This window comes from Symphodus melops (assembly GCF_947650265.1).
Source record: "Symphodus melops genome assembly, chromosome: 8".
In the NCBI taxonomy this organism is placed as follows: Eukaryota; Metazoa; Chordata; class Actinopteri; order Labriformes; family Labridae; genus Symphodus; species Symphodus melops.
In genome coordinates, this window is record NC_136698.1 from 13,104,146 (window position 1) to 13,129,989 (window position 25,844).

A 25,844-nucleotide genomic window follows, 5' to 3' on the forward strand; every position below is an offset into this window, starting at 1 on the left:
GTGTTTAACAAACAATTGTATATGTCAAGAATTGTTGCTTATTTCAAACATAATACGGTTGATAGACTGTTATACCTACTGGTTGTAGTGCTCTTGAAGTTCCAGAAACCTTTCAACACAAAGAGATCTGACTTTCTGTGTTTCTATGCATACTGTACATGAATCATTAGGACTGCACTACACATGGACTGAAGCTAAATTCTGTAATAGTACAACAAGAAAACAAATTAAACTCACTGGTTATTGCTCAATAATAGAAAGTGGCTTGTCACTTTTTCTTACGCTTACCTCAAGAATTTGATGGCTGCAGACAGATAAATCTCTTCATCTCTCTATCAACTTCCTGGTCAGTCATATGCTCTGATTCATATGCTTTCACCTGAAGTCTTGTGACCTGAACAACAACCTTAGCCCAAAAAGTAAGACCAGGAACTCTTACACAATTAATAAAGCAATAAGCACATGTTTAACCCTATAACACTTATCCTATAAACACAGTGGGAGCAGTCTTTCCTAAGCGTCGCCAAATGATCCCTGCAGAGCGCTACACAAACATAATACATACACAAAAGCTAACATTATTAGCTTTTTTCATGTTGTTTTTGCTAATGAATGATATATCAGAAACTGAAGAAATCCACCATATACTGCATTTCCTGAACCCACTCAGCCCATGAGAACATGTGGCTTCTGCATGCTGGAAGCAATTGAAATATTTTGATGAAGATATCTAATTGAAACTAGTTAGATGAAGCTAAACAGATGCACCAACCAGTGGCTCCTTGGCCCTATCCCCATCATGTTCTTAGGATGTTAGTTCTAAAAAATAATGCAACATTATAAGGTCAATTTTTGGTCAAAGTGAGTAAATACAAATATGCTTACTATAGAATTGGCTTGCTCTTGTAAAGCACATTAAATTGAGTTGTACTCATTATTTACTTCATTTATAGTTTAGAATCCACATTTTTCTTTATCAGTAAAATAGTCAATATCACAATTTAAACAGATTATACCAAAAAAAAAAGAGAAAATAATCAGTCATATCAACAAAAACAATCCTTTAACCATTCCTCATGGCTTTGTCACAGCCATAGACTGCACAAGTCACATAATGTGGCTTTAGATTGCTCTGACATGACGTCCGTAAGCTTATCCAGTGCCGAGTGACAGCTTCATGTGAGATGAGACGATAATGTTGAAGGTGAAGGTGACGGTGGTGATGATGATAGCGCGCGCCTGTCTCCGCCCTCAAAGTGGGAGCAGGTTGCGTCAAACGTGCTCCTCCTCTCATACTCTCCGTTGCTTCCCATCCCCATCACAGGACCGCAGTCAGGTAATCGCAATGTCGCATTTATTATTGTATAAATCATACATTTATTTTAAAGGGGTTCGTGGCGTTTAGAATAGATAATTTGATTAAAAAGGTATAGGCGGTTTGTTTGGAAGCAGTTCACTTTGAGGCGGTTGGGTTGGATTTGATTTGTTGGCTTCCTGTTTGAAGCTGGCAAATTTTATGGGATTTCTCTTCATACCATGCAGTTTGCAGTTTTTGTGTGTTACTTACTAATTTATCTCTGAACAAATACGTTATGTGGTGTTAGTCTGTTAACACTTTCGGTTATGCGCAAGGTGCTTGTTTGTCAGCATGCTGCATGGACGCTGACGTAGGCTACGTTATCTTTCTATACCGCTGTAATCATTATGCTGGTCATTATAACGCTGGAGGGAGCAGTTTGTAAACGCAATTAATTCAGGTTTAAGCATGTGCTTATGTGTTTGAGTGCGTGCGTGTATTATTTTTGTTACAGAGTACTTGAAGTCTGATGCACCCACTAAGGTGTTTGTGTGAGTGAGTGAGTGTTTGAATGAGTGGTGAGTAGTTTAGTCATCTTTGTATGTTTGTGATGCCTTAACCCATTACCAGAGATTGAACAATTAGTTGATTAGTTACCTGACTAAAAGTAAGTATAGACACATACTTTTTACACACACGCACACACACACACACTCCTGTTTTGGGGTACTTTTGAAGTTAAACGATCATGGATTAAGAATAAGTCATTTTACAAACAAGAGATCATTCAAATAAACTCGTGAGAGCAAGTGTGTCATGGACCATCTTTAGAAGCACATTTAGATGAGTGTGAATGTTGAACATGAATGATCCTGCTCTCCTTTGCTCCGTCTTTTAACATCTAACCTTTTGGGTCTTGGTTGCTGTTTTGCATTAATATGAATAAACAGAAACCTGACACAATGTGCTCTTTCCCTCAGGATGGAGGCCCTGCTAAATGAGTGGCTCTGGCAAGAGGAATACTGGCTCCCCCCTGGTATCGGCTGGCGGGACATTGAGTTGAAGGACGACCAGGGCCGCTTTCCTCTGCCCAGGGATCTTATCTACGCCCTGCCACTGGCCTTTGCCTTTTTAGCGCTCAGATATGTCTTTGAGAGGTGAGACACACCGGCCTCCATCACAGATGGATCATGAAATCCCAATTTTGAAATATTGACTACACTAAAACTCCTGCTATGTTTGACTCTCTGAAGCAGTATCTTTCTAAGATTTACGGTGGACTACAACTTAAATGAAGTGTGACTCACTGAATGTGTTACAAGGAAACAGTTCTGAACAATGGTAATATCTTTGATGGGTCTGACTTCCTCTTTCAGCTGAATTGCCATGCTGGCTTGACAACTGGTTTACTGCCTGTGTGGCCCAGGATAATGGCTCCTTTATCCTTCATTAGAGCTCCCTGTAGATGGAAAGCACAGATCAAACAGGCAGTGAGAGAGATGAGCATCATGAGTAGACAGGTTTTAGCTGCTGACTGTGTGAAAGCCCTCTTTTCTATCCCAGGGGAATTTAATTCAGCCCTATAAAAGTTGGAAAGAGAGGCAGGATGATTACTCTGATTCGGCAGCTTTGTTGATGGCTTCTTAAAAGCTTGAGTAATTCAAAAGGAAACCCCATAAATCGGCTAAACTAATGCTGAATGGTTATTTCTTTGATGGCCTCTGCAACTTTTTAGAGGAGATATAACCACCACTAGGTGTACAGCAGGAAGAAAAAAAAACAGATGGGAAATCTTGACTTTTAGCCCCTGTAGTGCTTATAATGTGAATCATAATAAAACATCAAGAGACTTTATTAGGAATATTCCCTCAGTGATGCCCCTTGAAAACACTTCTCAACAGGAAAAGGAAAATGTATCTTATTTTCATTTTGCGATGATTTCTATAGGCATTGATGTGAACAGGAGCAATGCCAAGGGTTTGTACCATCTTTTGAAACACCAAAAAGGCTATGTCAGTTCAATCCCAATCAAGTGATATGAGTTTTGAAAAAAAATACATCTGCAACTAGTTGTGCTAAAATGCCTCAAATGGACTATTTTAGTTTTTTTTAATGCAAGGGTATTAGATTTTCTTGCCCCTTCTTTACGGCAAATCAAAAGTTTTGTGTGTAATTGAGTGTTGATTGGGCAAAATAGGATATCTGATAGTACGGCAATGGGCGACGAGAAAAGTTGTTTTCCAAAATATAAATTCAAACCTTAGTTTACATTTAAATATGCTTATATCTAGAGCTACTTACATTTAATGCACATTTATGTTAAAAGAAAGAAGAAGAAAGAATTATGCAAAAGACGCTAAAACCAACAGCGCCAACAAAAATTATATCGCAGAACCCAATTTCATTAATTTCTTTGCATCTTGTTACATTTTGCCTCCTGCTTTGCTAAGACTGAAAACATATGACTAAAAAGTCCCACATTATGTCAGAGTGATACTTATTGATGAAATGATTGAATAAATAAATCGCTGACGTGAAGCCCACTTAATAGTATTGACTATGCAACTAATGCCTCTTCCTGGCATTGGAGTTAAAAGTGACTGTAAGAGGATGATGGGACATGTGATGTATGAACTGATAAGAGGCTTGTATTTGCATGCTTCTAGTTTTCAGCTGCTGTATCTGCCCTGAAGTCAAAATACTATGTGAGGTTTCCGGGCATTAACTATCTGTGAGATATTAGTACCATTGTTTGGCTTTAAGTCTTTCTCGTAGTATGTTTTATTTCATTACTTGCATTGGAAGCGTCAGAAAATATTATGCTGAAGACCAGCATGCACCCGAGTGTGTGTGTGTGCTATCCAATGAAGTATTAATGTGTTGTTCACGTCTGTGCAGCTGTAGCTTAATGGGTGTCTTTATTCGATGATCCTGCTCTGCAGCTGTTTCCCTGTATTAAGGTAGGGGTGTGCATTTGGTGTGTGTTGTTTAAAGGTTCCTGTAACCAGAGAACATGTTTGTCTCTAAAGCTGACCTGACCTGCTCATTCTCTCTGATCTCTCCCTCCCTGCCCACTTCAGGATAACTATCTCTGAGCTAGAGTTACACACGCTTTATTGTTCCTGGCATGCACACACTTTTATCTATATCTCTGTGGCACTGTCTGACTGTCTCCATGTCTTTGTTGAACAGATATGTCTTTGCAGATCAGATGTCTCTTAATGCTACGTCAGGTGTCGACAAAGCACCTAGCCAGTTGTCACAATACACCCATGGGAGGAGCTTTGCAGGCTGTCAGGGGCGACACTTAATGAGATATCTCACAATGAGATATCTTGTTGCCACGCTCTGTACTGTCCCTTGATGGGCTCACATTTAGCAGCTGTTGATGTCATCTCATCCCTCTGCAATTATATTTTCTCTCTTTTTCTTGTTCTGACCTCATAGGCTCGTTGCTGTCCCATTAAGCAAACGTTTAGGTGTGAAGGACCGGATTAGGATCCGAGCCGCTTCTATCCCGAAGCTGGAAACCATCTACAAACAGAACAGTCGGCAACCATCACAAGTTTGTTGTCCTGTTTTAACTTCCCTCTCTAACCTTTATGTAAACCTTCTCTAAAATGTTTCAACATTATCCAGTAATACTCATACAAGTAGCACTTACTCACAGGACTTTCGAGCTGTAATGAGTGGTACATTGATACATTTGATATCAGTTTATTGAGTGTTAGCAAGACAGTCATCTGTTGTCCCTGGATGCATTTCAAAGTTATACACAAAACATCCCATTTTTAGCTGTTCATGTGAAAAAAAGGAACTGATAAGAGAAGGGAAGTGCCCAGAAATTAATCTAATACACATAAGTCACACAGGCTAATGTGTTAATAATGTTGCACAAATACAATTCTCTGTCATGATACACACAAGTGTTCTGTTTTGTGTTCGGCCTGTTCACTCTGTGTTACGTGTTAACTTCCTCTGAACAACACTGATTGAACACATCGGTATGCTGTCTGGTCCCCTTTAGTTATTAGTTATCTTTTGAGCCATCTTTTTTGCCACCATTTCCTTGTGTGAAATTATTCACAACTACCCTTCAAAAAAGTCTGTATTTCTTTTCCCCAAATCAGTAAACAGGTGCAGGTCATGTTACGTATACGTTTGGTTGTGTTTGATAAGCCAACACTTATGATGGGTCAAGACTTGTCACGACTTATGGAATTAAAAATCCCTGAGCACTGGTGTGTGTTGTTTGCATACTTCCAGGTTTGTATGCCTACCGTGACCTACATTCAAATCATCACTTTGCATGTGTCCTGGACCAACAAAAGCAGTAAAGGCTCCTGCTTGATGCCTTTGTTGATCTGGCATGTACTATAAATATGTGGCAACAGGCACAAGATGGAACAGGCCAAGAAGTTTGAAATATATCTCTTAGGATGCGTTATGCTTTAAAGTTGATCCTTTTTCCGTTTCATAGCTGATATACATATAGGCTTCATGGATCAAACAAAACTTTAAATACTTCCTGTTTAAAACCACATAGCTACTGTAAATGCAATGGTAGAGTTCAACAGAGTGTTACAGCTAATAAGGATATTCAGCAACATGGCTGGTTTGAAAGAATAATTCAAAAATAAACTATTGCATCATTCCCCAATCTAGACTCCCACTTGGTACAGTCCACCTCACCAACACCTGGTTGAGCAAGGGGCATTCAAGCTTGCAGGTATATGAGAGCATCATCCTCAACCAGGAAAAGGAGCTAAGAGAGTATAATTATTAGGAATAAAAGAAGACAAATACGAGAACGATAACATGAAAAATAAAGCACTTAAAGAACGCATCGGAAGGGGATCCGAGTTTTAGCAAAGAGACACATACCATTTGACAACACCGAACAGCTTGGATGATTTGAATTTTCGTTTCATTTAAATTTTCGCTGTGTTGCTTCTATATCAGGAGTTGAGAGAGCAGCCAGCTGCAGAAAACCTCTTCTGAAATGCAAATATAAGTCCAACCCTGAATGTTTAAATGTATGTTTGTGTGTATTCAGAGTGAGTTGGTGACCTTGGGGAAGCAATGTGGACTCTCTCAGAGAAAGATCCAGTCCTGGTTCAGGCACAGAAGAAACCAGGACCGACCTACTAGCACCAAAAAGTTCTGCGAGGCCTCGTGAGTTTTTTAAGTCTTTGATAAAAATGCCTGTTGGTCTGTTAAAGTTGTACAAGGCTTATATTATGAAGGAAAGAATAAATACTTTGTCAAGTCAAAAGTGTTTTAAGGAGAGCTTGTTTTCAATAAAATTGACTCCCTTTAGTTTTTTAAGCAAATAATAATCTCACTTATTGTAAAAGGCCTCACTTTAAAGATAAATCTTAGTTGCTATATTTCTTCATTTATAAAGCTTTATTTATTTTCAACCCAATTAGATAATTTACACACGATTATCTGTATTTACGTATTCAATTCATACTGCAGTCTCTCAAAAGTGATGGTGTTGTTTTTATTATTGCAGCTCGCGCTTTGTCTTTTACCTCGTAGCGTTCACTGCAGGTCTCGCCTCTTTAATACATGTAAGTGTGCTACCAACTACACCAGGACTGACAAGGGTTGTTGTTTTGTGTGATAGCAGTAAGACTCATAGCCATCCACTGTGTAACTTTAATAGTTTTCAAGACTTGAGTTAATACTCAGCCTCAAGCTTGTATGATGTGAACAATGTGGATGTTGATTGTTTCATCTTTCAGACTCCATGGTTCTGGGATCAGAGAGAGTGTTGGAGGGATTATCCAAAACAGGTAAGGAAAAAATTGCAAGGTTGAGCTTAAAATGGTGATGTTATTAAAAAAAAGGCAGTTGTTCAATAAAGAAAACAGTTCTTATGTAACTAGTCACTTTAATAACTGCTTTTTCATCTAAAAAGTAAATAAACATTTAGGATAATCCAGGCATCTAGCTATTTCCACACGAGGACTCTTTTCCATTTTCTTCATTAATTTTAATGATTAGAAGTTTAATACTTTTGGCTTCAGACGGATATTTCAGCATATACTGATTTATTTCACTATTTCCCGACATTGTAATGACTTGTAAGATAAATTACAAATTTATTAGCAGTGAAAATGATCTATACTCAATAGAAAGTCCTAAAGCAATATTGAGGTTTTTTTTCCTTGCACAGGTGGGACATTAACTGAGAAGGAAAACAATGGCTGGGAGGAACTCAGTAAAACAAAGTCTTAAGTATTTGTTGAAGGATTTAGCCATGGTAGACTCCTTCTCTAACTTTGAAGTCTACTCATTTGTTTCTTAAGAGTTTTTTTTGAACTCATATCTCTGCTATGTTTGTGACGGTTAGTTATGCCTGCAGGTCAACATTCCTCAGGAGTAAACGTTCCTTCCTTGCGGGGTTATGGCCTTGAACAGCAAACACAAGAACAACTCCTCTGTCGTCTGTATCTGCAGTTGAACTGATTACAGCTCCTGCAGGCAACACTACACCTTTTTTAATGTTGTTTTGAGGTCTTGTTGCCTCTGACCGAGAGAAGGATGTGGTTTTAGAAGTTAAATGTCTCGGCCAGCTTCCTGCCATTGTGTTTCAGACCTTGAATGCAGGAAAGGGTGAGAGTACACACACCACTTTCTTTAAATAAGAACATTTCCTCTTTTGGAAAAAACAGGTTTGCGGCTTTGGTACTCTATAAAGTTCGATGTTGATGTGAAAGTGAAGCCGTTTTTATATGGCTAGTTTCAAGGTGTCCATTCTCCTCTGGAAAAGTTCCCATGGAAAGAAAAAACATTCTTTTCCATTTCATTCCAGAGTTCCTTTGTTAGATATAATATAACATATTTCAGTGAAGCAGTAGCTGAGTATTTTTACATATATACATACACATATCTGTAACTTTTCTCTTCCTACAGAACGTTTCAAATGACTCACCTGCACTTATAGGCATTTACAAATTTTCAAACCAATTAAAAAGCTTTATCGAAGCTAACGATCCAATCAAATTCATCCCAACATTATGTTTCTTCCATCTTGTGATTTCCCCTTCTTTACTGTTTGAGTAAGAAATACGACACAACACGGCAGTTAATCTGTTTCATAGGGACTCTAAATACTGTTACACTGTCACAGTTTCTCACAGCTGTTTATTTATGTTGTATTTTTTCTATACTGTATGAAGAGAAAGAGCCAACGGACATTTGTCACAAATGTGGGGAGGGACATTTTAACAGATGTTAAAACAAGATAAGAAGAAGGCTTTAAGAAATCAGCTGCTTTCAGGAAAAAGCTAATATTCACATTCAGCCTCTCCTAGCTAAATCTAATGATAGTTAGGAAGAGACTGAATGCTAAAATAAGTTGTTGGATGTGATGTATAATACAATAGAAAATGCATAATTTGCTGACAGTTATATTAAGAAAGGGCTGACTGCTCACTTTAGTTGTATGCTGAGGGTAGCCAATGTGTCATCAAATAGGTTCTATGAACTTGAAATATAGCCAAATACCATTCCTTGTTCCAGTGAGGCTTCTGTTGCTGATCAATCAGGAAATGCTTTAATGATGACACATTTTCAGACATTTTTAGAGCCTACAACAGTTTGACATTATAGAGCATTTGAGATGTACACCCTGGGTGTGAAGTCAGAAGTAAATGGCATGTGTAAATATGGTCACTTTCCCAAAAAGTCTTCAGATCTTTTTCAGCTTACACGTGCGGTAGAAGCCAGAGTCGGTCAGCAAAAGCAGTTCATTGTCCTGATGCTAGACTGATAAGCAGCAGTCACATACCACTGAGTGTAAACATTTGACTGTATGTTTCTCTTCCTTTCATTCATCAGCCGGTCTCGGAGGCTCATCATTGGTATTACATCCTCGAAATGGGATTCTATTTATCCCTGCTGCTGTCTGTGTCTGTGGATGTCAAGCGAAAAGTGAGAGAGCTCAAATACACACACATGTACAGACACACACATACCGTAATCTAAAAGCTCAGAGCAAAATCCTGCTGGTTTCCAGATGTTTTCTTCTTGAGCTTTGAACTGTTAGTCAAATGGTGAAAACCATGAGCTGAATTATACCATCACTCGCCTTTTTTTGCAGTGTAATCCCAATGTTGCTTTTCTTTTGATGGATTAAACTAAATAAGGATTATGCACTAGATAATCTGGTATTACATCATGTTTGTGTACTTTAGGTCAGTGTCATTTTAAAACAGCAGCCTCTGAGATATTTAGTAAGAGATTAGCAGCTACTGCTAAATGTGACAGTACAGTTCACATTCATTGATGTGTATAAAACATATTAAATAAGTAGACCTTAAATATATATCCAAAAAAACTCTAAATATATGGTACAGTAGACCCTGCTGCAGCCTTTATTACCAACTTCTTGGTATAGAAACTGTGGTTGTGTGTGGTTTACCCGGGGCTTCAATGGTGGAGATCAAGGATATCTCAAGTGTCCAATAAGACAATAAATCCATCCAAACAATGTAAATGTGCCTTTCAAATACTGAGGCACTTGATGAAAAAGACTAGTTAGTTGTGCTAGTTTATATTTTCCTCATACTGTGAGGTCTCTGTGTGTTCCAGGATTTCAATGAGCAGGTAATTCATCACATTGCCACCTTATTCCTCATTGGTTTCTCCTACTGCGCCAACTATGTGAGGGTTGGCACTCTGGTGATGCTGGTGCATGACTCCTCTGACTTCCTTCTGGAGGTGAATAACCAGATTTTTTTCTGCAATATTGAATGATATTGAATGTGTCTAGTTTTTCAGTCTATTTTGTCATATTTCACTTCATAATTGTTAAATTGTTAAAAGTCACAGGGAAGTTGACTTGAATACAGCCTTTTTTTATTTTGCATTAACTCAAACTAATCTAACTCAAACATTTCATAACCTGACATACCTGTATCAAATGAGTCACGCATGGCAGTAAAATATTTACTGGCGAGTCCCTCTGTGAGAATGTAGGTTTATTGTCTTTGGTGTTGCTGTGCTGATTTTCCTGATGATAACATTTTACTGATTACATCGCAAAAGTAAGACTGTAACTATCAGCTTACTGCTGAGGAAATATGTAGAACCAAGAATGTGACTTTAGGCGTGACCAGGTGGGGTGTGGCACATATAGGTACAATGATGTGGGTGTCCTTTTAAGACACACACTTCACAAACTGGCAATGGTATCTCTATAGTGGAACTGTAAAGCTTTATTTTACTGTATATATGTTCAGATTATGGTGTTAAATTTGATAATGCTAAGAAGAGTGCTATGTTAATTTGTAGAGTAAAGGGGGATAAGGAGCTTATTTTCCCATCTTTTTCTCTGTCAAGGCAAGTGATATTTGTTAGTGATAAAATTAAGTATCTGGAACACATCATTACATATAATTTATGTGATGACGATGACATGTATAGACAGCGCCGTATATTATATACACAAGCTAACATGCTGGCAAGGAAGTTTTCTTGGTGTTCAGATACAGTTCAGGTGAAACTCTTTAGAGCTTACTGTACCCCTCTCTATACGACTCCCTTGTGGGTCAAGTTTAAGAAGGCAAGCATCCAGAAGCTGAAGCTGATGTTGCTTGAGAAAACCTAGATGGGGGAGTGCGAATGAACTTAAAACACCTTACTTCAATCATCTCTGTCCTGCCATTGGTTTTATGATTGGATTGAAATGTAAATGATAGCGGTCTCACGATGGAGTCAAAATTTTAAGTTTCGTTCAGTTTCTATCAATTGAATTGATCAAATCAAGGAGCGTAGGTAGACTACGCTGTAGTCATTTTATATACCGTAACCTTTTTATTCCTGCTGAAACAGTGCTGACATTAGTTATGGGAGAAAGCTGGTATGGCCACTTTTTTCTAACCACTAAAAAGTTTCTTTTTTCTGATAGTCTGCCAAGATGTTACACTATGCTGGCTGGACGAGGACGTGTGACACGCTGTTTGTCATCTTCTCATTGATTTTCTTGGTGACAAGACTTGTGGTGTTACCCAGCAGGTAATACACCATGGTGGAGTAGATTTATCAAATTCATGGTTTTGCACAAATCCTGAAGATTTTGAAGTGATCACATTTTTTCACAAGATTTCAGACATCAGATAGCTCTCATCCTTTCAGGATTTTTTTTCTGTAGGGAAGATAAACCTGTCTCTTTTACTGTGTTTGTCTTTTAGAGTGATCTACTCAACCCTGGTAGTTTCTCTTGACTTCTTCAAGCCATTCTTTGGATATTATTTCTTCAATGCTCTGTTGTTAGTGCTGCAGGCACTGCACATCTTCTGGGCCTATCTCATTCTTCGAATGGTCTACAAGTTTGTATTCCTCGGCAAGGTGAGAAAAAATGTAACAAAATGAGGAGGGGAAGGACAATGTTGACATTTACTTTGGCACCGTAAAGTTCATTCCTTTCACTCTGTACAGGTGGAGCGGGATGAACGTAGCGATGAGGAGAGTGAGGTTGACGACAAAGAGGAAGAGGAGGAGCCTGAGGAAGAAGGTGACGGGTGTAGCTGGGAGCAAAGAAAGGGTACAATAAACTCCAAGCTGGCATCTCTGGCTAATAACTGTGTCCTGAATAACCTGACCAACCAGAGGAATATAAACAGCATACTGCCCAAAGCCAGATAGTGGAGCAGACTCAACCAACTACCAAAACATCCTTAAAAAAAGACGTCATTTCCCCTTCCACCTGTTGGAGATGAACTTCTTACTGACAGATGATAAAAAAAACACATGGCTTTGTGTAAAGTAATCATGGTCCACTGAAGATTTCAGATGAGGGTAAGTGTGCATCCTGCTTATCTTGAAAAAAATTGCGAAAGAGAAAAAAATGTGATTGTAAATATGTATCCCCAGTTTTAGATTAAACAGACACACCATCATTACTAACACCCACACACCAGAATCCTGAACATTTGGCAGAACAAGGACAGTCAACCCTTTTTTATGTGTGGTATGCAGATTTTATATTTATTGTCACTACACTCGAAAAACTGGTATGTAAATACATTAAGGTAGAAGACCCTAGATGTGCTATGATGCCTTTACACTTTCCTTTCATCAACATGTGAAACAAAATGTTTTTATATGGAAATTAAGATATTCTAAACTAATATAGGTTCACTTAAGTTTTGAACAGAATAAACTACAGGCAATTTTAGAGTTATTAACTCCCATGGCTTTGTACAGTATTGTGCAAAAACACACGTTATGTTGACTTTACATTGACTTTGATTATAGCAAATCGGTTGATGAACCATTTTATATCTATATTTTTTATTAATCATTCATTCAAGAGGAAAGCTTTGTGTTGTTATAATATCCCTGCAGAGGTTTCGTAGATATTTTAACTTTCTTATTTTTTCTCTAATAGTATTTATTTTTGTCTTGATTTACATTATAGAAAATCTATGGCGCCCCCTGGTGCGTAAAAAAGAGCACACCATTACAGCAGAGGCACTTTCAATGTGACTGATGATGCATGTACAAAAAAAGTACACATGGACTTAAGTGATGTGTACGTGTGATTGTGCATTTTTTTCTACTTTGATATCACTACGCTAGGCATGATTCCTCAACAAGGTCTTTGTTTCATTTTGATGGACTTTATTTTTGTGCCTTGGCTGCTTGTAATTGGACAAAGGTTTGATTTTTTTTTTAACTCTGTATGTATGTAGGTAGGATTACAGACCTTCATGAGACAAACACAAAGGACAGACCTTACTGTGACTGGTTTCAATGTTTTTACTGCTTAATATGTAGGTGAGGCTGCTAGTGTTGCTTACATAAGGGCAAATATAAAATGTGAGATATTTTATAGACAGGGAGTTGTGTTCAAAAGTTTAAATTCATTATCCGCTAAAAAAGTTCTGGCTGAAATAAAAAAAAGTGTATTACATATTTTGATATGATAAGACATTGCTATACTACTTTCATAGGATCAAGAGGTTATTTCATTTATCATGTAGGTATTTTATCACAATGAAAGACGAGGCTCAATGTCTGTAAACTTTGTCCGGGGTTTGTTCTCAGGTTGGATTAAGATGATTGTCAACAGAACAGCAGGTGTTTTTTCAAACCTCCTTGTCTTTGTTACTGTAATTTAAAACCAAGTTGCTAACAGCAACTTATAATGTAAGTTCCTGTGTCCACTTACTTCAGCTTATACAAAATGAAGTGTCAATAACAGAAGAAAGGTTGTGTGAACGGGGTCTTAATTGTAACAATGGCGCTCATAACACAGAGTGGGAGAAATAAAAGGGCTATTCCACTAAATATCACACCCAAAACACCCATTAAAATGATTTTCATTTACGTATAGACTAAAGAAATCATGTTTTCATAAAAGTAAAACTGTTCTCTTATTACTGCACATGGCTGCTTAATTGATTGTGTGTAAAGTTGAAAAGTCTTAATAAATCACTTCTAATGAAATAAATGGCACTGCTGTCATTTTTAAGGGAATGATTACCCTTGTGTCTGTTTAATCCTATTGTACTTACTTTTCCATGTATTTAATTCATGTAAGCTCAAGACATGGCCCATTTGAAATAAATCTAAGTTCAGAGACATGCAAATAGGCTGAGTGAATTTTGCAAAATAAATCAATGTTTTGTCCTTCAAATAGGCATTTTTACAGTAACACACCCTCTGAGGGGCACAGAGCAGGGCATGGCATCATCCACTTCCATACAGGTGTCTATGTAGGGGTCCATCAATACCATGTTTGGGATTGCTTTGTTACCCTTTTTTTCACTGACCAGATATATCTGTCCGCTGACTGTTGTGCAGCCAGAGAAGAACTTTCTGTCCAGACATTCTTCCTCAAATAAGGTCCATTCATCTGTTTCCACGTCGAATCGCAAAGCTTGGCCTCCAAACAGGTAGAGGGCACCATTGAGCACTGTTGCCACCAGGTCATAACTGATGGGGTTAAAAATGGTCAATACAATACAATATACAATAAAAATACAATACAATAAAACCTGCCAACTATAATAATAATAATACACATGACAGTGTCATTAAGAAAAGCAGAAAAGTCAGCTTGGAATTCAAACTTTGACTTACCGTGGAAATGGGGAATAGGAGATCACATCCCATTGATCCTCCTTCACCACATATCGTTGAATTCCTCCATACGCCTCCCCGTTTTCATCCAGGCCACACGCAACGTAGATGCACGAGTCTAAAGTAGCAGCGGCTGCCCTCTCAACAGCCCTCACCATGGGGCTGATCGCCTCCCACCCTTTGTCTGGTCCCAGTACCAGTCTCTCTACATCAGTCACAAGTCCTTCATCCATGCTGCCACCTAGGACATACAGTGCAGAATCCAGCCCGATGGAGCAGTGGCTGTGCCTGGACTTCTGCAGGGCCGGCCCATCACGCCAGCGCTGGTTCCCACATTCGTAAATCCTGACCCAGTCCACGCTGAACCACAGGACGTCCCGGAAGTAGCCCCCTGTCACAACCACATTGTCTCCTACAAAGTGTAGGTGTTATGGGATAAAGGGTTAAATAAAGAAAATAGAGAATGTATGATCATTATCCACATCTCCATCATTCTAATCCATGTAACCCTTACCTAAAGCAGCTACAGAGTACTGTGTGAGGTTCTTCCTCTGTAGAGGTGCACAGCTCTGCCATCTACCACTGTGCGGGTAAAACTGATACAGCACCTGTTGCTCCTGATCATGTGGTCCTCCCAGCACAAAGAGAGTCTCTCTGGCTCTGGTTCTCTTTATTGACCTGCCCATTAACCACGACTCTGGAATATGTTCATTCAGCATGCAGACGAGTTTGGCTCTGGGGTCAGAGCTTTTCATTCTCGTCAACAGATCAGTGAGAAATTGTAAAGAGAGCAACTCAGGCCTCACCAGCTCAATGAGCTCCAGAAAATGTTGTTCTCGTTGGGAGTCAAATGACACCCAACGTAGGGTGGCCTCCAGGGCGAGATCATCCTTGAAGATGGCCAGGTCATCACTTGCAAGAAGGTCTGCAATGTTCTCTTTAGACAGGGACAGGAAGTCCTCTTCAGCAGTAATAGCAGAAAAGTGTGTGAGTACCACCTGTCTTGCCACCTTGTAGAGTTGAGTGCAGCCAAGCCTCCAAGCGTAGGCCATCATCCCCAGACAGTTACTGAGGTGCAGCTCACGCTCCAGGAATTTGCAGCACAGCAGTCTGGCTCCCTCTAGTTGTAAAAAGTCAGCAGTCTCAAGGATCCCAAGAACATCTTCTCTGTTCAAAGCTAGGTTGCATGTCCTGGTGTACTCCATCAAAACCCTGAAGTACTGCAGACCCACACCTTTGATCTCAATCATCCTTCTGCGGCTTTCTACACCACAACCAAAAAACAGAGCCCTGAAGTATGGACTCAGAAGGGCGAGCTGTTGACGGTTGACATAAAAACTCTCTCCTTCTACCTGCAGGGTAGCATCTGGTAATACTTCAGGCTCAGAATCGTTCAAATGTTGAACAAATGCATCCTCCTGAAGTTTCTTCTGTTCAGACAGAACTGTGAATTCAAAACGCTGAGGTTTAGGATCAGTGTCAGCTCTGCAGGCCATTTCACAACACACACAACAACCTCTCCTGCATAGTCCCCTTGTCCCCGTCCTGGTTTACAACACACCAACCAACTGGTGTTATTAATAGACTGTTGGCAGCCTGGATGCAAACAGGAAAAAGTAGGTCATTGCCAAAAAAAAATTCTAAAAACAACTGGAGGAGGTAGAGACAAGTACATTAAGTCGTATAGTTTTTTCATTACACGCTATACATTTTTATTTGGTTGAGAATTAGCGATATTTTAAAAACAGAAAAACCCCAAAACAATGACGTAAGCAAAGCGCTCAGCCATTTCATTGGTTGAGCATCTGGGGTCAGAGTTTTACTTCCGTGTCAAACAGCTAACATGACGGTAAGTTCGTATGGTTTTCGTTTTCATTCAAACAGCCCTTTGCATTTACACAATTAAACGTCATCAGGAACAATTCCTTACCACTTACTGTTAACTGTCTTCATAACCTGAAATGTAGGAAAACGAATCGAAAGAGACGTTCACATTTAAGACCTTGCTAGCCTAAAGAAGCTAACCCCAGGCTAACGTTAGTGTTCATCCGCGGCCAGCTCACATGTGACTTACCAAACAATATGTCCTATCTCTCCTTGTAGGATAAAGAAAAGAAGAAAAAGGAGAGTATCTTTGACTTGTCAAAGTACATCGACAAGCCGATTCGAGTAAAGTTTCAAGGAGGACGGGAGGGTATGTGGATTCATTGTTTAATATGCTAATATGTTTAGCCAGGGGGTGGGAAACACAACATGCCGCTGAAACAGTCTATGAAGTGATCTAAAGGTCTACTTTGTGTGTCTGTCCACTGCAGCCAGCGGCGTGCTGAAAGGCTTTGACCCTCTGTTAAACCTGGTGCTGGACGGCACCATCGAGTACATGCGGGGTAAGTTCAACAAAATACACCATGAGAAAACCATCATCAGACATTCCTCTCCAATGAGACCATGCATTAGTATTGGGAAGATGTCCTTACGCAAGGGTGCTGAAATGCGGCTCGGGGGACATTTGTGGACCTTGGGGGTATTTTTTGCGGACCTTGACTTAAGTCGAAGAATCAGGTTTTTGTCCCGAGGCCTCATTCAGATGGCATATTTTGTTATTTTTCTTTTTTTTTTTTTTTTTTTTTTTTAAGCGAGGGCTGAACTATATTCCTAAAACAGAAAATGTTCAGAACAATGTACGTTTTTTTAATAGCATTTTTGGTTAACTATGAAAATGAACCTATGGCTCAGCGATTCTAACACGACAGTTTTGGCCCTCAAGAAAAAAAAGTTTGGACATCAGTGTCCTAGTATAGATTTGTATCTTGTTACAAGACTGAGGTTGGATGATGGGTCTACATGTTCGAGTAATAGTAAATGTTAAAATAATAAAACTTCATTTTGTTTTGCAAATAAATGCATGCATACATAGGCACCAACTTCACTATTTCTTCAAGAAGCACATTTCAAACATTTGCATAAGTCTTGAAATCAAAATGGCCTTAAGACAATAACATGCATTTCAATCAGGTGTGTCCAAACTTTTGATTGGTAGCTTACCTCTGTAACATTAAATTGTTTGTGTGTAAGTAACGCTTGCCCATCCCTGCCTGTCCAGATCCAGATGACCAGTTAAAGCTGACGGAAGACACCCGGCAGCTTGGGCTGGTGGTCTGCAGAGGAACCTCTGTTGTACTAATCTGTCCTCAAGATGGCATGGAAGCCATACCAAACCCCTTCATACAGCAACAGGATGGCTAACAGTCTCTCTGTTTCACACACACAGGCATACAAACAATTACAACCATGCACACTTAAATGTTTGTAAAGTCTTTTGTTGTTTTATATTAAGACTTACCAGTAATAATGTGTATAATGAAGCAAATTTCAGTTGTGCAAATCAAACGTTCATCAAGAAAAGGACATTTTAAGCACTCAACTTTGTTTTCTGTCTCTGGTGTACAAAGTGTGAAAATATTTCAGTTGTAAACAGCCCACAAAGTTGGCATGTGTTCTTGTGACCATTTTCTTTTTATCCAAAATAAGTCAACTTTTTACTATTCTTTGTTGTTTTTGATAAGAAAATAAAATAATGTGAGTTAAGTGTTTTTTCCTTTTCGCTGTGCATGTTGAAATTGATAGAATCTTGCAGTGATTATGTGATTTAGATAACTTATGTCGTAATAGTCTGTGTGGCTCAGCAGATGAATCAAGCAGCCTCTGTCTGTACACATTTCATACAATACAGTAGTCTGACCACTTGTGTACTAAGTCTGTGTGTCACAGTCAATGTGACCGCTGCCATATTTAGCCAGAGAACAAAACCTTAAGATAAAAAATTTACTGAGAGCTAAATAATAAATCTGCGCAAACGTCTCCAGAAAGTTATAGGTGTAGAAGATATTTTACTGCCACTAGATGAACTTTGATATGGTTCAATATATTTTGTGCTAAATTGGCTCTACCCCTTTTGTCTTGACTAAAGCATTTGATTGTGATTTTTAAAGTGTTTAAAGAGATAAAGGGAGTGTGTTGTGTGTCAAGATAAGCCATTTAAGCCTGTCTGCACACCGACAATTAGACATTTGTGGGAATAAATGTTTTCAGAAGGAATCACTTTAAGCAGGGTGGAGGGGGATAATGTAAGTTAACTGATTTACCTTTGTTAGGATTGTTCCTCCAGTAGAGGGTTAGCTTCTGCTCTCAAAATTAGTAATTAGATCCCTTATCAAGATATGGTGAAACACATTTAGAGCCTGTTGAAAATATATCAAATTGTTGACAATTTCTATAAATTTCAAACAAAATGCAATAGGATAGTTAAGTCAATGTAAAAGTTCTCAGTGAGAAGAGGAGAAAGGATCCTGGTGGGTTGCCAGGTGTTTGGATCTGGGACATGCAGCCAGGAGTAAAAAGGCTTCCCCCTCCTTTGCTCAGTCACTGTGTCAATGGAGCGGAGACAGCCAGCAGCCATAGGGAGAAATGAATCTGTTAAGACTTTTTAATGCCCTATTATTTTCTGGCACTACTTTTCTCCATCTAGCATTTAAACAACGTGCGCTGCTGCGTGTAGGAGTACAGCTGATGATCATTCTTTACCTGGAGATAATGGGCGCTCTGTGGAAATGCCTGTGCACATTGGGGTGTAACGAAAGGGATCGGGACTAAAGGGAGGGTCTGTCGGAGATTATTTCCCAAAGTAAACTGTAAAAGTGAGCTACCTGCGGAACGAACACGGCACGCCCCTCGACAGGTGGAACAAATAGCGGGCCTCTTCGCCCTGTAACTTGTCTTCCTCCATCCGTCTGATTTCTCTGAGATCTTTAAGATATCGAAAAGTCAGCGTGTAGAGGAATGAGAGAAGAAAGAGGTGAGTGAGTTCATCTTACAACATAAAGCTTGTATTGTTTAATGCTCTACACAGCGATGCGCACGGAGTTGCCGCGCGTCAGTGGCTGGTTTAGTGAAGTCCTCATGAGTCTGTTTAATCGTGGAATTCCGTTCTGTGTACATTTTCATAAACGATCCTTGTTTGTAGTTTGAAGGGTTATTTTTTTCACATTTGATATTTGGGAGGCAACAGGGCCTCTTTGGTCTCCTTTTCGCACGCTCTACATTCTCAGCCAGCTCTCCGGAACAGTGCTTCATGTTTCTGTTAGTAATCTTCCTTTTTGTACTCAATGTTTTACTTGAACAACTGATTTTTAATAAAGTAATCTCTCTGCCTTATGATATGCACATCCCCAGTTGCCATTATTGCACACGATGTTGTACTTTAGCTTTTGTGAACACCGTCTTCATGTTTTAGATGTATTATTGTAAAGGCACTATGTGAGGTTTGCCACGCTACTACTATCACAAAAACAAATTGATGTAGGCTATTCAAATTTGTTTTGTCAGGTTTTTTGTTTGTTTGTTTTGTTTTGTTATAAAATGTTTCATACGTATCTCAGGTTTTACCTGACACATCAAGGCCACCCATTTGTGCAGGCTTTTGTCATTCACTTACCATCTCTGTTATTTCATAGTGTTCTCAAATATTTTGGGTCACACCTAGAAGTGTTTAATACAGAAGAACTTTATTTTCTTCTTCAGGACTAGGTCACTCTGTCGGTCTAACATTAGAATCTGGACACAGTGGCATATGATTTGTGAGGTTGGTGCTGTGAATTCAACATGGAGATGAAGAAGGATGGAGGAGGAGGAGGTTGGTCGTCTTCAGGAGCAGCTTCTTCTCCCTCAAACCCTGCCTGCTACAGGTTCACCCTTGGGGTCTTCTTCACCATCTTCCTTGTTATCGGATGTTTTATAGGCCTGATTATTGGTAAGTCTCTAGACTGGTGACTGTTTAACACACAGTGTCCATATATTTGATGAGCTATATTCCATTGCTCTGTCATTTGCAGCCTACATGGTTCAGGAGCAGCATTATTTTATGGAAACGTTGGAGTTGAAAGGTCTGAAGTACGATCCTGCTCTGCAGGATGAGAACTCTGGTTACTCTATAGTTCTGTCATCAGTTTTGAAAGCCAAGGTAAGTCAGGACTTTCACTAAGCCGAGGAGCCAATGTTCCTCTAAAATGCGTCTTATTTTCCATTTTTAATTTTCTCTTACAGATTCAAAATGTCTTCACTGTCTCATCAATATCGCATCACTTTGTTGATTGCAGTATTGTTGCCTATGGGTAAGCCAATCATACTGTAGTAGATCATTTATGCCAACATTCAAATATTACAACCTGCTTTCTGGTCTTCTCAGTAACATTAATGGAGACGTGATGGCGACGTTCAGATTGGTCTTCAGGGTGTCCAAGGTGCAGCAGTATTCAGATCATTTTGTTCAGGACTTGATGAGAGCCGGACTCAGCTCAGTGATGCATGGGAAGACCCTGGAGGTGCCAGAATTTGGGGAGATCAGCGCAATCATCTTGCTGGGTATTGAAACTATTATGTCATCAGTTGACTGGCTATGGTCAGAAAGTGCTTTATTTTTTTCAAAGGAGAAACAAAATAAGCCAAAGCTGTGCAATACATTCACTGGATCTAAAGATTTATTATCTCCTTATTTCCAGGAGCCAGCGGGAAATCTTTTTATGCTATTGGATATGATATGATAGGTGAGTGAATATCATGTTTACTGTAAGTGTGCCTATCAATAATCCTTTAGAAAGATTGTCCTCAAGCTATCTAAGGGTCTATGTTTCTAATAACAGGGCTAAAATGGTCACTTGTTGGCCACAGAGAAATGGTCAAGATGTGCTACTTTGTGATTTAAAAAACGTTTTCAAAAGATAATGACATGCTCAAAGGTCTTTTAACAGTTTGGCCCCTTTGCCTGAGACCCCAAACTTAATAAATAGCAATGTTTGACAGTGAATGATTAAATCTACAGCTCTCTTTCCATGCTCGGGTTAGGGTCCTTTGTAAAGATTATCTTCAGCTAATATAGTCAAGTTTATAAGAGGTCTTCCAAATATGAGTTATTTGTAGTGGGAAATTCCTTTCTTGTGTAAATGTCTCTACACCATGGGTGAGATCAAAAGCAGAACTCAAAGTAAGATAGAGATTAACTTGATTTAATTAATTCAGGCTTAAAAATCTTATCAGCCTTTGGTTTCTATTTTTGCATTTAGTCATGGCTGTGGATTTTGTCCCAACATATGAGATTTATAATATGAATGGAGCTCCATGCAGTATAAACAAACATATGTGCAAGTGGGTATTGTAGAATGTACTGTAGAAGAGTATTCGCTTATGATTCAAGGCTATATTTTATTGCCTCCCATGCTGAGACTGTAGCTTTTACTCTAACCCTCATAATCTCATCTTTATTCTCCAGCCAGGTGTCCTGACAACACCTTTACCTGCGACAATGGAGAATGCATAACCAAAGTCAACCCAGAGTGTGACTTCATCCCCGACTGTGAAGACAGATCCGACGAAGCGCGTTGTGGTCAATTATTATTTATACTTAGCTACTATAAACTTAGCTAACTGGCATACATTAAAGTGAGCTCACCTGGAGGAAAACTTATCATTGATTCATCTCCATGCTGAGCACATCTTCCGATTTTCTCCCTCAGCCTGTGGTACTCGTCCTGCGATGGGGAGTCGGGTGGTGGGCGGTGAGGACGCTCGTCATGGAGAGATGCCATGGCAGGTCAGTCTGAGGTTCCAAAAACGCCACATGTGTGGCGCCTCCATAATCAGTGACCGCTGGCTTGTCAGTGCAGCACACTGCTTTGAGAGGTAGGTAAAGAGGATGATTTCAAAGTCATTATTCTCCTCATCAGTGTTCTAACGACGCTTGCTAAAGCAGCATGCAGAATGTGATTTCTATATATTTTTCTTCTCTGTTTAAAGGGCCAATGACCCCAGCGAATGGACGGCCCTGGTAGGAGCCAGACTCGTAAGCGGTGAAGAGTACGAGTCCAAAATCCTCAACATTAAGTCAGTGATTATGTCTCCAGACTACGATCCCATGACGACAAACAACGATGTGACTGTGCTGGAGCTGGAGACTCCTCTCACCTTCAGCTCTTACATCCAGCCTGTGTGCCTGCCATCCCCGTCTCACGTCTTCACCCCTGGATACAACTGCGTGGTGTCAGGGTGGGGGGCACTGCACCAGTTTAACCGTGAGTTGGCCTACACATCAATCAAGAGATTGCTGAATTTACAGAGCAACTTGATTTCTAGTATGAGCAGCTATGGATGTTTAGGAGTTGAATTTCTTTTAAGTCTATAACCATAATTTAGATATAAAAAAGTGAACAAGGCATTTGATGTGAGACAGATGAGATTTAACAACAGTAATGTAGAATTTTCGAGAAGAAAGATCATATGCAGGTAATAGGTTGTTTAAAATGAGATCTTATCTTCTGTTTCAAAATGTGTGTTTGAGAACATTGTCTTATTGACATCGACTGTTTCCATCATCTGTATGGACAATTGGTAGTCAAAATACAGCACAAGACTACTTGTTGAATCAAAATTCTGATGAGCTAGTTGTCCTTGTCCTTTCCTGACATGCAGCTGCTGTGCCGCCTGTGCTGCAGAAGGCTGTAGTGAAGATCATCGACTCAAAGGTTTGCAACAAATCATCTGTGTACAGAGGAGAAGTTACTGACAACATGATGTGTGCTGGATTCCTTCAGGGCAAGGTGGACTCATGTCAGGTCAGTACTCCTTCAATGGATTCACACGAGACGATATGGAAAGGATGACATATCAAATGTCCTTTTTTCATACAAAGCTATACACCTCGGGGCAATGCTTGTATACTTACACTGATAGTCTAGTCTTCATTTTCTGAACTCAAAACATAAAAAAGGCCGTCACTATATACTAACTAAAAATTCAGATTACATAATTCACATAAGCAAAACTACATATCTGTTGGGCAGTGGGCCCATCAGAGAACAAACAGAGGCAAACAAGGTGGTGAACAAACACACACTAACACTGTTCTAAAACTAAAATTATAGGCCTTTAGGCTTATTCTGTTTTGTTTTTAAGTACAAAAATCTTGTAACTTCTATTCCAATCCTAGTCACCAAGCTCTAACCTTTAGTTTAGAGAACTCTAACAGGTCTAAACTGAGTTGAATAGCTGCTCCTACATCAGAGACTCAGATGCCTATGTTTTTACCCTGCAGGGTGACTCTGGAGGGCCTCTCGTGTGCGAGGGGGCCCCAGGGAAGTTCTTCCTAGCTGGGGTGGTAAGTTGGGGAGTGGGCTGTGCACAGGTCAACAGGCCTGGCGTGTATTCCCGTATCACAAGGCTCCGCAACTGGATTTTAAGCCACACAGATCCCAGCCTGCTCATGGATTTTTACCCCCATCAAGTTCCCACTGTGCCAGTTTCTGTGACGGAGGGAAGCTTTATTGTTCCTTCTGTGCCCAGGACTACAGCCATGGACGTAACATATGCACCAACGCTGCCTGGTAATGTCTTCATACTGAAAAGAGTAGATTAAGGAATGTTAATAAAGTCAGTCATACATTTTGTATCAAGAATGTGGATCTTTGTAATTGATTTTGTACCACAATCTCTAAATATGACTTCTAGCCTCCAACTGCAGTGGTAACTTCCAGTGTAGCTCCACTTCCTGCATTAGCAAAGTCAACCCTGAGTGTGATAACATCCCGGACTGCCCCAACCAGGCCGACGAAAAGAACTGTGGTATGTTTAAATTGACGAAGGAAAGCATTGAGTTATGCATTTAAAGAAAATGCATCTGATGTGTCTTTATCTTTCAGACTGTGGTGTGCGTCCTTCACTGGGCGTTCACAAGATTGTGGGTGGGGTTACAGCTCGAAGAGGGGAGTGGCCTTGGATTGGTAGTCTGCAACACCAGAGACGACACCGTTGCGGTGCCACACTCATACACAGCAAGTGGCTACTCACAGCTGCACACTGCTTCAAAAGGTTTAGTATTTTAGCTCATTTAAACTGATGCTACAACTCCTCTGGTACATTATATGATACTGAATTTTTAAATCCCCTCAGTGATCCCAGCCCAACTAACTGGGCTGTAAGCCTGGGATCCGTGCTGCGCTCAGGTGTAGGAGCCCTTGTTATACCCATCCAGAGAGTCATCATCAACCCAGCCTTCAACGGCACCAACATGGACCATGATGTTGCTCTGCTGGAGCTGACAATCCCAGCCCCAATGTCATACACCATCCAGCCTGTCTGTCTCCCATCACCGGTGCACAGCTTCCTCAAGGAAACAGAATGCTACATCATGGGCTGGGGATCCATGAGGGAAGGAGGTGAGGGGTTAAAACATATTTACATAATTATATGAACACCTTATAACTGAATGAAAATCATTAGTCATCAGTAATAAACAGCATTAAAAGAGCTACAGCACCATTTCACTAATGCAATTATTTCCTTTTATTTAGGATCATTGACCAACCTACTGCAGAAGGCTGCAGTGAGCATCATTGAGCAGGCAAACTGCAGGCAGTCATATGGAACCGTGCTGACATCTAACATGATGTGTGCAGGTTCCATGGAGGGAGGCAGGGACACCTGTTTGGTAAGATCTATATATATATATATATATATATATATATATAACTGCCCCCTCATCTTGCCTCCCCTCTGTGATCTTATATTATGACTCTCTCTCTCTCTCTTTTAACCTGCTATTGTCTTGTCTCTTTTCATTCACTTTAATTCTTCTTAACAGAGCATTATAGTTGTTTGAATTCCTGCCAAAAGCCCCTCTTTTAATCATTATCCCCTATTTATTTCATCCAGGGAGATTCAGGAGGGCCGCTGACCTGCCGTCAGGGATCTGGGCAGTGGTTTATTGCTGGAGTGACCAGCTGGGGACATGGCTGTGGTCGAACAGGTTTTCCAGGGGTTTATACTCGTGTGACTTCTGTCAGGAAATGGATATCTACATACCTTCCCTTCTAAAGACAGAGAAAAGGAGTAGAATCGGTGACAAAAGACAAATTAAATGGACATAGTGCATTTTCCTGATGGATCTTATCAAGGGAGTGCACTGTGCTAAGATTTTTGGCCTTCTCAAAGCCACACACACACTAATGGGTGCTCTCTCTAATACTGTGCAATCAATTTGAGCTGGGAACTTGTCATAATTCACAGAAGAATTTACAATCATACAAAACAGAGGCCTTTGGACATTCTTCTGGAGGGTTTAACATTTAAAGTATTTATTTCAGTTATTTATTTTTTGTGTGCAGCAAACTTTTTCCTTTGTGTGGGGATCAGAATATATGTGGTTCATTTATGGGTACATTTCCTTGTTTCATTGATGTATATTCATTGAAAATAAGATGCAGATATGTTATAAGCATTAAAGGTAAGTGGGTTGTCTTGGTAAAATATATATTATATAAAAATGATACTTGACTCAGGTCTTGGGGATATTCAACTTTTGACTCAAGGAAGATGAAGGCAATTCATGTTTGGGTTACTG

At 39.7% G+C, this 25,844-nt stretch overlaps 4 protein-coding genes across 5 annotated transcripts; 3 read left to right on the top strand and 1 right to left on the bottom strand.

Moving 5' to 3' along the window:
- The first annotated feature begins 1,271 nt into the window (after positions 1-1,271).
- On the top strand, positions 1,272-13,104 carry LOC306827962 (ceramide synthase 2-like). Its single transcript, XM_079350108.1, has 11 exons — positions 1,272-1,336; positions 2,278-2,454; positions 4,745-4,862; positions 6,354-6,472; positions 6,816-6,873; positions 7,048-7,098; positions 9,149-9,241; positions 9,902-10,030; positions 11,220-11,326; positions 11,503-11,659; positions 11,750-13,104. The coding sequence occupies exons 2-11, from the start codon at positions 2,279-2,281 to the stop codon at positions 11,954-11,956; spliced, it is 1,215 nt and encodes a 404-aa protein (XP_079206234.1). The 5' UTR covers positions 1,272-1,336; position 2,278; the 3' UTR covers positions 11,957-13,104.
- A 109-nt stretch (positions 13,105-13,213) lies between these two features.
- LOC306827961 (kelch-like protein 23) lies at positions 13,214-16,079 on the bottom strand. Its single transcript, XM_079350107.1, has 3 exons — positions 14,913-16,079; positions 14,399-14,810; positions 13,214-14,251 (listed from the first exon to the last, which is right to left on the bottom strand). The coding sequence occupies exons 1-3, from the start codon at positions 15,892-15,894 to the stop codon at positions 13,948-13,950; spliced, it is 1,698 nt and encodes a 565-aa protein (XP_079206233.1). The 5' UTR covers positions 15,895-16,079; the 3' UTR covers positions 13,214-13,947.
- Positions 16,080-16,163: 84 nt separating this feature from the next.
- lsm7 (LSM7 homolog, U6 small nuclear RNA and mRNA degradation associated) lies at positions 16,164-17,991 on the top strand. The gene is made up of 4 exons (XM_079350109.1): positions 16,164-16,247; positions 16,502-16,592; positions 16,714-16,785; positions 17,502-17,991. Exons 1-4 carry the CDS (start codon positions 16,242-16,244, stop codon positions 17,642-17,644), a joined length of 312 nt encoding a protein of 103 aa, XP_079206235.1. The 5' UTR covers positions 16,164-16,241; the 3' UTR covers positions 17,645-17,991.
- A 531-nt stretch (positions 17,992-18,522) lies between these two features.
- On the top strand, positions 18,523-25,777 carry tmprss9 (transmembrane serine protease 9). 2 transcript variants are annotated; one of them, XM_079350124.1, is made up of 16 exons: positions 18,523-19,253; positions 19,985-20,207; positions 20,290-20,417; positions 20,501-20,568; positions 20,643-20,818; positions 20,956-21,000; positions 21,723-21,836; positions 21,967-22,132; positions 22,247-22,521; positions 22,919-23,061; positions 23,541-23,829; positions 23,954-24,067; positions 24,145-24,313; positions 24,395-24,660; positions 24,796-24,932; positions 25,157-25,777. In XM_079350124.1, the coding sequence occupies exons 2-16, from the start codon at positions 20,060-20,062 to the stop codon at positions 25,316-25,318; spliced, it is 2,400 nt and encodes a 799-aa protein (XP_079206250.1). In that variant the 5' UTR covers positions 18,523-19,253; positions 19,985-20,059; the 3' UTR covers positions 25,319-25,777. The 2 variants fall into 2 exon arrangements, with proteins under 2 accessions (XP_079206250.1, XP_079206249.1); XM_079350123.1 differs by lacking the exon at positions 18,523-19,253 and having other exon boundaries at positions 19,789-20,207.
- Positions 25,778-25,844: the final 67 nt, after the last annotated feature.

Coding starts and splice junctions, on each gene's coding strand:
- tmprss9 (XM_079350124.1), top strand. CDS start 20,060: ATGGAGATGAAGAAGGATGGAGGAGGAGGAGGTTGGTCGTCTTCAGGA. Junction 20,569..20,642: donor TGCAGTATTGTTGCCTATGG/GTAAGCCAATCA, acceptor TGGTCTTCTCAG/TAACATTAATGGAGACGTGA. Junction 20,819..20,955: donor CAGCGCAATCATCTTGCTGG/GTATTGAAACTA, acceptor CCTTATTTCCAG/GAGCCAGCGGGAAATCTTTT.
- LOC306827961 (XM_079350107.1), bottom strand. CDS start 15,894: ATGGCCTGCAGAGCTGACACTGATCCTAAACCTCAGCGTTTTGAATTC. Junction 14,811..14,912: donor GTACTCTGTAGCTGCTTTAG/GTAAGGGTTACA, acceptor TACACTTTGTAG/GAGACAATGTGGTTGTGACA. Junction 14,252..14,398: donor TCCTATTCCCCATTTCCACG/GTAAGTCAAAGT, acceptor TAACCCCATCAG/TTATGACCTGGTGGCAACAG.
- lsm7 (XM_079350109.1), top strand. Junction 16,593..16,713: donor GTTTCAAGGAGGACGGGAGG/GTATGTGGATTC, acceptor TGTCCACTGCAG/CCAGCGGCGTGCTGAAAGGC. Junction 16,786..17,501: donor CACCATCGAGTACATGCGGG/GTAAGTTCAACA, acceptor CTGCCTGTCCAG/ATCCAGATGACCAGTTAAAG.
- LOC306827962 (XM_079350108.1), top strand. CDS start 2,279: ATGGAGGCCCTGCTAAATGAGTGGCTCTGGCAAGAGGAATACTGGCTC. Junction 9,242..9,901: donor CTGTGGATGTCAAGCGAAAA/GTGAGAGAGCTC, acceptor TGTGTGTTCCAG/GATTTCAATGAGCAGGTAAT. Junction 11,327..11,502: donor CTTGTGGTGTTACCCAGCAG/GTAATACACCAT, acceptor TTTGTCTTTTAG/AGTGATCTACTCAACCCTGG.